The sequence below is a fragment of the Hoplias malabaricus genome, chromosome 16 (assembly GCF_029633855.1).
Source record: "Hoplias malabaricus isolate fHopMal1 chromosome 16, fHopMal1.hap1, whole genome shotgun sequence".
NCBI lineage: Eukaryota > Metazoa > Chordata > Actinopteri > Characiformes > Erythrinidae > Hoplias > Hoplias malabaricus.
The window spans coordinates 3,261,035-3,271,147 of record NC_089815.1 but is presented as its reverse complement, the minus strand read 5'-3'; the positions used below and the strand labels follow the sequence as shown (position 1 = coordinate 3,271,147).

Sequence of the window (10,113 nt, the reverse complement as noted above, 5' to 3'; positions counted from 1 at the left end):
CGCTGTGCTGCCCTCCAGTTTCAGGCGTTTGATTTCTTTGAATATTAATATGTTTTAGTTTACCATGCCCAGTGTTAATCATGGGCAACAGGGGTATAAACTTCTGGAGTTACCTATGGGACGAGCTGGAGTGGTGTGGACTACTCACCCGACACCAGTACCTGACCTCACTAGTGTTCTCGCCTTCCCTAAATGCTCTAGCCTTCCCAGAAGAGCACAGTAATATGTGTTATCCCTTCCCTGGAGGAGTCTAGGCATGGGGAATCATTTGCCATGCTGCTCAACCCCAATAAAATTGATCTAATGTTGTAAAAAAAAATAACTTTTTAAATGAGATACACACAGTTCTGTTTCTGCAGCTCCTGACGTTTCCTGCCTTTTTCCCTCCGTATCCAGATGTTGCAGGAACGTTTCCGCGAGTTCGCCCGTGACACTGGTAACATCGGGCAGGAGCGCGTGGACTCCGTGAACAGAATGGCAGACGAGCTCATCAACACTGGACACGCAGATGCGGCAACTGTCGCCGAATGGAAGGACGGACTTAACGAGGCCTGGGCGGATCTCCTGGAGCTGATTGACACTCGCACGCAGATCCTGGCCGCTTCCTATGAGCTGCACAAATTCTACCACGACGCCAAGGAGATCCTCAGCCGCATCCTGGACAAACACAAGTTGCTTCCTGAAGAGCTGGGTCGAGACCAGAACACGGTGGAGACGCTACAGAGGATGCACACCACCTTTGAGCATGACATCCAGGCACTGGGGACACAGGTTTGTGAAGCATACGGACGTTAGCTTAATGGAGGAGGTCAGCAGTTGACTGCTGTAACGCCCCTGATGTGTGTTTCTAGGTGAGGCAGCTGCAGGAGGATGCCGTACGTTTACAGTCAGCGTACGCAGGTGATAAAGCGGATGATATCCAGCGTAGGGAAAGTGAAGTGCTGGACACCTGGAGGAATCTTCTGGAAGCCTGTGAGGGTCGCAGGACTCGTTTGCTGGACACCGGAGACAAGTTCCGCTTCTTCAGCATGGTGCGGGACCTCATGCTCTGGATGGAGGACGTCATCCGCCTCATCGAGGCCCAGGAGAAGCCCAGGTGAGTGTGTGAGCACAACATTTCTAATACACTGCGGACATCCAGTATCATAACGCGAAGAAGGGTCCCAGTAGAAAATGAACGTTTGCTGATGTCCCACGGACATGGGTTTGGTTTCGGAACATCTGTAGTTGTTGTAACTGTTTGTAACTGGATCTGTTTAGGGACGTGTCCTCTGTGGAGCTGCTCATGAACAACCACCAGGGCATAAAGGCTGAGATCGATGCCCGAAACGACAGCTTTACGGCCTGCATCGAGCTCGGCAAGTCCCTGCTGGCACGGAAACACTACGCTTCAGAGGAGGTGAGGATCAGCTTCACTGTAAATAATAGGAAGTCATTTGAGGTGTTGCGGCACGGTGGCGCAGCAGGTAGGTGTCACAGTCACACAGCTCCTGGGACCTGGAGGTTGTGGGTTCAAGTCCTGCTTTGGATGACTGTCTGTGAGGAGTTTGGTGTGTTCTCCCTGTGTCTGCGTGGGTTTCCTCCGGGTGACTGTCTGTGAGGAGTGTGGTGTGTTCTCCCTGTGTCTGCGTGGGTTTCCTCCGGGTGACTGTCTGAGGAGTGTGGTGTGTTCTCCCTGTGTCTGCCTGGGTTTCCTCTGGGTGACTGTCTGTGAGGAGTGTGGTGTGTTCTCTGTGTCTGCCTGGGTTTCCTCTGGGTGACTGTCTGTGAGGAGTGTGGTGTGTTCTCCCCGTGTCCGCATGGGTTTCCTCCGGGTGCTCCGGTTTCCTCCCACAGTCTTGGATTGACGACTCAAAAGTGTCCGTAGGTTTGAATGTGTGAGTGAATGTGTGTGAGTGTGTGTTGCCCTGTGAAGGACTGGCGCCCCCTCCAGGGTGTATTCCCGCCTTGTGCCCAATGATTCCAGGTAGGCTCTGGACCCACCGCGACCCTGAACTGGATAAGGGTTACAGATAATGAATGAATGAATGAATTTGAGGTGATGTGGTCTTAATGTGTGAGGATGTATGTGATCGATTTACAACGTGTTTTCTTTCCCATACCTGATGTGTCAGAATTATTTTTTTTTCCTCACCTCCACAGATTAAAGAAAAGTTGCTACAGTTGACGGACAAGAGGAAAGACATGATTGACAAATGGGAGGACAGATGGGAGTGGCTTAGACTGAGTAAATACATTTTATATTTACACTCTTTTCATTAGGAAGATCAGGGGTTTGTTACATGATTAACATGCAACTTTATCTTTAAACTAATGTTATTACATTATAAACTGTGTAATTAATAATACAGGGAGGGCATTTATACGGATACACCTTAATAAAATGGGAATGGTTGGTGATATTAACTTCCTGTTTGTGGCACATTAGTATATGGGAGGGGGGGAAACTTTTCAAGATGGGTGGTGACCATGGCGACCATTTTGAAGTCGGCCATCTTGGATCCAACTTTTGTTGTTTCAATGGGAAGAGGGTCATGTGACACATCAAACATATTGGAAATTTCACAAGAAAAACAACGGTATGCTTGGTTTTAACGTAACTTTATTCGTTCATGAGTTATTTACAAATTTCTGACCACATAAAATGTGTTCAAAGTGCTGCCCATTGTGTTGATTGTCAATGCAACCCTCTTCTCCCACTCTTCACACACTGATAGCAACACCGCAGGAGAAATGCTAGCACAGGCTTCCAGTATCCGTAGTTTCAGTGACACACCCTGTAGTTATACTATAATAACACCATATTATAGTGAACAGAATTAATTTGGAATAATAATATCTAATTACATTTGTAAATTACCAATGCCATTTAATTCATAATTCATAAAACAAATATAAAATTTAAACTAAGATATAGGTAAATTAGCTCGATTTTATTTACTATTCGTTAGTCATATTTTTGTTTTCTGCAGCAGTTACTCCCTCATTTCTGATTTGAAACCCAAGACAAGCTGCTCAGAGTGAAAGAGGATGTGTGTGTTCATGTGTGTGTGTGTGTGTGTGTAGTTTTGGAAGTGCACCAGTTTTCTCGGGATGCGGGGGTAGCTGAGGCGTGGTTGCTGGGACAGGAGCCGTATCTGTCCAGCAGGGAGGTGGGACAGAGTGTGGACGAGGTGGAGAAACTGATCAAGAGACACGAGGCGTTCGAGAAGTCAGCCGCTACCTGGGAGGAGCGCTTCTCTGCGCTGGAGAGGCTGACTACGGTGAGAGAGTGTTATTGGCTGAAGTTGTACACCTCTCTCTCTCTCTCAGAAAAGAAAGCCTAGCACCCTTTCACATCAGTAAACTCCTAATTAAATGTTATCCCCTTCCCCAGTCTGTGATTAGTCCACAGGGGGTCACGTGCCTCCATCAGAGTAAGGACTGTAAACAAAAATGTCCATATCCTTTTACTGCTTAGATGTGTGTGCTCTGAAAATAAAAAGTGTAAAAGAAAACAGAAGTGAGACAGAGAGAGAGAGAGAGAGAGAGAGAGATGGACACGACTATGCTGAGCCCTGGTAGCCATTTCCCTTTAAAAAAAAAAGCATCTCTAATTCCAGGAAATGATTTATCTATTTTTTTTTCTTTAAAATCGCATTCTAATGTAACACTGTGGCTTACTGCATCAAATAGGAGTGAGGACTGGAAGCTGATGGGTGCTTCTGGCCCTTTCAAGAGTTAAATTTGACATAATATAAGCACATTTTTGCAGATATTTATTCATTATATTAAATAGTTACATGTTTACCGTGCTGTCATTCTGCGGTGACTAACGCTGTACAGGAATAAGACAGAGATCTGTTCCTGTCTTAAACACAGTAGATGTAGGTTACTAGGCGCAGCGTGAATGACTAATTCGATGATGTTTCCTTCCTCTTTGCTCAGATGGAGTTATTGGAAGTGAGAAGACAGCAAGAGGAAGAAGAGAGAAGGAGAAAACCCCCGACCCCAGAGCCAGAGCAGGAGATCCAGGACCAGAGGTAACCACATCAACATCAATACTGTCATCTCTATGACTCTGTAAACACAACACTACACTTCAGGAGGCGGCTGGATCTGTGAGCGTTCGGTTTTTCAGTGTCGTGTGTGTGTGTGTGTGTGTGTGTGTGTGTGTGTGTGTGTGTGTGTGTGTGTGTGTGTGTGTGTGTGTGTGTTAAATTGATTCATGGTTTATTTCTTTCTCCACAGAAACGGAGAGCAGATCGCCCAGAACGGACTGCCTTCAGACCAGGATTCCCCTCGGGTTTGTCACTGTTTACACCTCTCGTTTGCTAGGTTCCTTGCCTAGAGATGGCTGTAATAGAGATACTGAATATTAAAAATGCCAAGGGCATGTAGCAGTCAGTTCATGGTTTGTGTGAGTGTGAATAGATCACCCCTAGGCCTCCGTACAGTGGAATAGATCTGTGTAGACTCACTCTTCCTCAATCTCTCTCTCTCTTTATCAGGAGGCAGTGGATGGTGAGATAGTGAACGGCGTTCCTGAGCGCAGCTCTAAAGAGCCCAGCCCCATTCCATCCCCAACCTCAGGCAGACGCACCAAGGGCAGCCAGTCGTCCACGCTGCCGGCCAAGGGCCAGGACTCCCCCTCCGCCCAGCTGGAGGGCTTCCTACACCGCAAACATGAATGGGAGGGCCATAACAAGAAGGCCTCTAACAGGTAAACGTACCATCCGCAGCTGCCTGGCTTACAATGTGAGCTCTATGAGCCTCTGTGGATCGTTATAGACGGCATAGAGGGAGAGTTGCGTCAACTCAGTTGACTCCAATGGACCAGGTCAGGAGCACGGCAGGTCTCTGTAGTTCCCTGAAGTTAGCGGCAGACACCAGAGGGCGCCGTAGAGTTACAGCGGAACAGACGCGAGTGTGGTGCGCATTTAAGACGTTTAAGAGTTTCTTAGTAAATTAGTAGATTCGGGGAATGTTAGCGGTTAATTATGACATAGGACTTTGAGTAAAGTATAAGCTTAACAACATAAGTGCAGTGTAAAATATTTTAAAACAAATGTGATTTAATGTTCTGGCTGGATGTGATATTTTAATGCACCGTTATTAGATTTCTACAAAAAGGATCCACCTTCTGTTTAATCTGATATTACAGTGTTTACATTAGTCTCTAAGATTAGGTCCAGATAGGGATACTGAAACCAGCATGATGTCTGTGAGGAGTGTGGTGTTTTCTCTCTGTGTCCGTGTGGGTTTCCTCCGGGTGACTGTCTGTGAGGAGTGTGGTGTGTTCTCTCTGTGTCCGTGTGGGTTTCCTCCGGGTGACTGTCTGTGAGGAGTGTGGTGTGTTCTCCCTGTGTCTGCGTGGGTTTCCTCCGGGTGACTGTCTGTGAGGAGTGTGGTGTGTTCTCTCTGTTTCTGCGTGGGTTTCCTCTGGGTGACTGTCTGTGAGGAGTGTGGTGTGTTCTCCCTGTGTCTGCGTGGGTTTCCTCCAGGTGACTGTCTGTGAGGAGTGTGGTGTGTTCTCCCTGTGTCTGCGTGGGTTTCCTCCGGGTGACTGTCTGTGAGGAGTGTGGTGTGTTCTCCCTGTGTCTGTGTGGGTTTCCTCCGGGTGACTGTCTGTGAGGAGTGTGGTGTGTTTTCCCTGTGTCTGCGTGGGTTTCCTCCGGGTGACTGTCTGTGAGGAGTGTGGTGTGTTCTCTCTGTGTCTGCGTGGGTGTCCTCCGGGTGACTGTCTGTGAGGAGTGTGGTGTGTTCTCCCTGTGTCTGCGTGGGTTCCTATACGACTGTGGCTGTAAATAGCTGTATTTGTAAATACTGTATGCTTTAGGGAATGGACGCAGAACTCTAAGGCTGAGTGTACATATACTGACACCGTATTCTATCTCAGGTCCATCTGTCATCACCGAGCCAGATTTCACCTGCTATTTCTCCACTCTTCCTCCAGGTCCTGGCATAATGTGTACTGTGTTATCAACAACCATGAGATGGGCTTCTATAAAGACAATAAGAACGCAGGTCAGGGAATCCCATATCATAACGAAATCCCCGTCAGCCTGAAGGACGCCGTCTGTGAGGTCGCAGTGGACTACAAGAAGAAGAAGCACGTTTTCAAACTGAGGTGAGTCCAGGGCTTAGTTTCAACAGCTGCACTTTGTAGGAATGAAAATACTGGCTCCTATTCTCAAAGAAGAAGAGACAAGCAACTAGGAATTCAGACAGATGTGCAGCACTCCACACAATACACACACGATTATGGTCTAGAAATCAATGTTTCATAACACACCAAGTGCCACACACAGGGAGGAGAGAGCCAGTGTTCAGAGGGTCTTCAGAAAATGTTTTTTTTCTTAAGTGTTAACTAGAATACCTTGTTTTACAGAGTGACAGATGGAAACGAGTATCTGTTCCAAGCCAAAGATGATGTAAGTCTTTTTTTTACTTTTGAAAACACATGTAAAACTGTTACTGCTGTTTTTTATCATTCAGAAAGCATTGCTCAGTAGTGCCCCCAGGTGGACGACAAAGGAACAACATCAAATTTAAACCACACCTTGCCATGAGCTCATTGTCAGCTCATTGCTCATCTATCAATGGCCACTCGGGTTGAGAGCTGCTCTGTAAACAGCTGAGTCATGGGAGGATGCTTGGGAATTTGGGTGGAAGTTCTGGAAGGGATAAATACGTAGATAAGTATTAATTCGTATGGTAATCGTGTGTAATTCAGAGCGACTCCCTTCACCCTTATCTCTGACCTACAGGAGGCGATACGTCTAAAATACGCTAGAGTTTATCTTTTATTCCCGGTTGAGGTACAGTGAGGTTTTAAAGTGGTCTCAGACTTTTAGAACCTTCTTGACCCCAGAGTTTAACCCTAACATCTACATCAGTGAGTATCTAGAACCAAAGAGAGTGTCTAATCTGTTACTGGCTGATTGAATATTCCTCAGGAGGAGATGAACACGTGGATCCAGGCCATTCAGAACGCAACCACCGGCTCCTCCTCCTCCGAGAAGTCCGAAATCACCCCTAGCAACCAGAGCACTCCCGCCACTAGCCGTGCCCAGACACTCCCGGCATCCGTTACCCTGACGACCGAGTCCAGCCCGGGCAAGCGGGAGAAAGACAAGGAGAAAGACAAAGAGAAACGCTTCAGTCTCTTCAGCAAGAAGAAGCAGTAGAGGCCTGTTCCCATAGCAACGGAAACATTCCCTTCCCTCGCTTTCCCCCCTGTCCTTCATGACTTTGTTTTTTTCTTTTTTCTTCCTTCTTTGCTTTTTCGTTTTTTCATTCGTGTCTGTCCACTTTGAGTGATATTCCAGCATGCAAGCTCAAGAACAAGTCCACCACACCACACTCTGTGCCTAAAGTCCCTCTGATCGGGTTCCAAAGTTGCGTTACAGGAAATAAAACAAAGGTTATGTTTAAATAAAAATTACGTTTAAAAAAAGAACAAAAAAAAAAAGGGGTGAATAAAGACGTGTAGCTCGGGTGTAGCTCGCGTGTGCTGTACGTCAGGGAGCTCCACCTTCGAGTCGGGTTTGGAAAGTTCCAGAGGACCAGATGTGTTTTTTTAAGCTATTCTGTTTTTATTGTCATTGAATTTGAACTTTTACGATTTAATTATTGATTATGAATATCACTCTTTTTTGTAACTGTATTGTTGAAGGGTGTGGATATTTAAAACACTTTCCTCAATTTTGTGAGGCTGTCTTGGAGACAGTAGCTGTCTTCGCTACTGAGGAGCAAGACAGTGACGCGTCGTAAACGATTCCACAGCGCTGACTCCCCCTGCTGGTGGGCTCAGCTCCAAAATCCTACACGAACAAACTTTCGCAGAAATTCCATTCGCTTCGGTAAGTCGCTGCGCCCAGTTTGGACAAACTTGCCTTTTATGGATCGCAGGCTCTAAAGCTGTAGAAATGCGGAGTTAGGCGAACGTTAGCTCGGGGCCAATGCTAGTCTTGTGTCCTTCCGTGAAAAAAAAAACAAACTCTTCGGACCTGTAAGAATGTTGCTATAAACCGTGAACTTCTTTTTGCATCTTCCTTCTTTTCCTCGGTTGTTTTTTTTTTGTTGTTTCTTTTAAGTTGCGTCATAATATATGTTTCAAATAATTCTAGTACAGAGTATTGAAAAACTAGATGTATAATAAACACTATAGCATCAATGTTAAGTGGAAAGTGGAACTCAAAGCATTTACTGGAAAAAGGTAAAGTTACTCGAAAAAAAAAAACGATAAAAATAAGGTTGCTTGCTTGTTGGCTATAGCACTACGCATTCAAATTATTTTGTTTCGGCTTCATTATCCCGCTGTTTGATACATAGTGTGCATTCCTCTGTCACTGTATGTATTGTAATGAAAAAAAGAATTCATCTACTGCACAATCAAAAACAACATATTAGGAATGAAATCCTTTTCGAGGTCAGGACGGGGGGGGAGTATATTAACCTCCTGCCTCGGGCCTGACTCAGATGTATGAAACTGCACCTGTAGACCTTACCCCTCTCTGTTAAATATGTGCTATGTCATTAAAAAGCTTTTAAACATTACTGGTTCTCGTTTGTTTTTAAAGAGATGTGAACAGAACGTGTGATTGTTGCCGTATCATGAGTTTCCCAGTCATTAGTCATTGTATGTTCCGCCATGTAGCTACGAGGGAGTCGTTTTGTCACACAGAGTGACTCGGACCTGGGTGAGTTGAGGGCAAGTGCCACACCACCACTAAAGGAGAATGCAAACTGCCCAGATCTGTCATGTGAGCCAACAGCTGCCTGGGGAGGGAGGGAGAGACCGGTGAATTTATGATGGGGCCATATAGCTTTGACCTCTTCTGTGTGTTTGTGGGCATGTTTCCTGCTGGAAGGGTGCTCCGGGTTCCTCCCACGCTCCAAAAACACACGTTGGAAGGTGGATTGGAGACTCAAAAGTGTCCGTAGGTGTGAGTGAATGTGTGTTGCCCTGTGAAGGACTGGCGCCCCCTCCAGGGTGTGTACCCACCTTGCACCCAGTGATTGCAGGTAGGCTCCGGACTCACCGCGACCCTGAACTGGATAAGGGTTACAGATAATGAATGAAAAACGTATGTCTATTTCCTGATGCATTTTTAAAAAACAAAACAAAGCGTGGCCTCTGACCTTTGCACAGAATTGTAGTCAAATGTGAATGTTTACAGCAGCATTTCCTGTCTATGCTCTTTCTTTCTTATCTGGCGAAGGAGTTAACGAGTATACCAGGTAAGGGAGCTCTCTCTCTCTCTTATCTCCTCTCTTCTCTCTCTCTCTCTCCTCTCTCTATCTCATCTCTTCTCTCTCTCTCTCTCCTCTCTCTCTCTTATATCCTCTCTTCTCTCTCTCTCTCTCCTCTCTCTCTCTCATCTCTTCTCTCTCTCTCTCTCTCCTCTCACTCTCTTCTCTCTCTCTCTCACTAGTCTATGTGCCACCTCTCTCTGTCTCTCTCCTCTCTCTCTCTCTCTTATATCCTCTCTTCTCTCTCTCTCCTCTCTCTCTCTATCTCTTCTCTCTCTCTCTCCTCACTCTCTTCTCTCTGTCTCTCTCCTCTCACTCTCTTCTCTCTCTCTGTCTCTCTCCTCTCTCTCTCTCTCTCTCTCTCTCTCTGTCTCTCTCCTCTCTCTCTCAATCCATCTGGGAGCACCATATGTCAGGGATTAGGTGCACCCTGCACCCCACAAATTTACAACAACTACACAGAATCCATCAACTACAGAAAATCCAGTAACTCTTCTCGTTTAGATGAATATTTCATCTATTTTCCCCCATAAACTTTCATTCTTTCATCCATTCATTCGTCTGTAAGCTCTTGATCCTCCTCAGGCTTGTGGTGGGTCCGAATCCTAACCCGGAAGTGGAATCACACTGCACAGGAAGCCAGTCATTTCACACTTAAAGCTAGAGTTAGATGTCTTTTATTCTGTATTTGTTCCAGATTTTCCAAATCATTCGGCTCTTTAACTGTTTAAGTGCTGATTGTTTTAGTGTGAATTACACGTATCGTTACTACTACATTGTTTTTGAGGAACTGCTAGAAAGCTCCTGTGTAAATAATGGCGCCATTAGTGTAAGGGTTCACCTACGTCGAGTTTTAACGGTTCCAAACCCGTTGTG

The 10,113-nt window shown here is 45.9% G+C and overlaps 1 protein-coding gene across 1 annotated transcript in view; it reads left to right on the top strand.

Moving 5' to 3' along the window:
* The window catches only part of sptbn1 (spectrin, beta, non-erythrocytic 1), a 92,429-nt gene extending 85,006 nt beyond the window's left edge, over nucleotides 1–7,423 (top strand). Inside the window, 11 exon segments of the mRNA XM_066648224.1 lie at nucleotides 397–771; nucleotides 852–1,096; nucleotides 1,261–1,399; nucleotides 2,143–2,227; nucleotides 3,067–3,263; nucleotides 3,928–4,022; nucleotides 4,231–4,285; nucleotides 4,491–4,702; nucleotides 5,936–6,109; nucleotides 6,371–6,413; nucleotides 6,939–7,423. Coding sequence (XP_066504321.1) covers nucleotides 397–771; nucleotides 852–1,096; nucleotides 1,261–1,399; nucleotides 2,143–2,227; nucleotides 3,067–3,263; nucleotides 3,928–4,022; nucleotides 4,231–4,285; nucleotides 4,491–4,702; nucleotides 5,936–6,109; nucleotides 6,371–6,413; nucleotides 6,939–7,169 — 1,851 coding nt within the window. The 3' untranslated portion in view covers nucleotides 7,170–7,423.
* The last annotated feature ends 2,690 nt before the right edge of the window (nucleotides 7,424–10,113 follow it).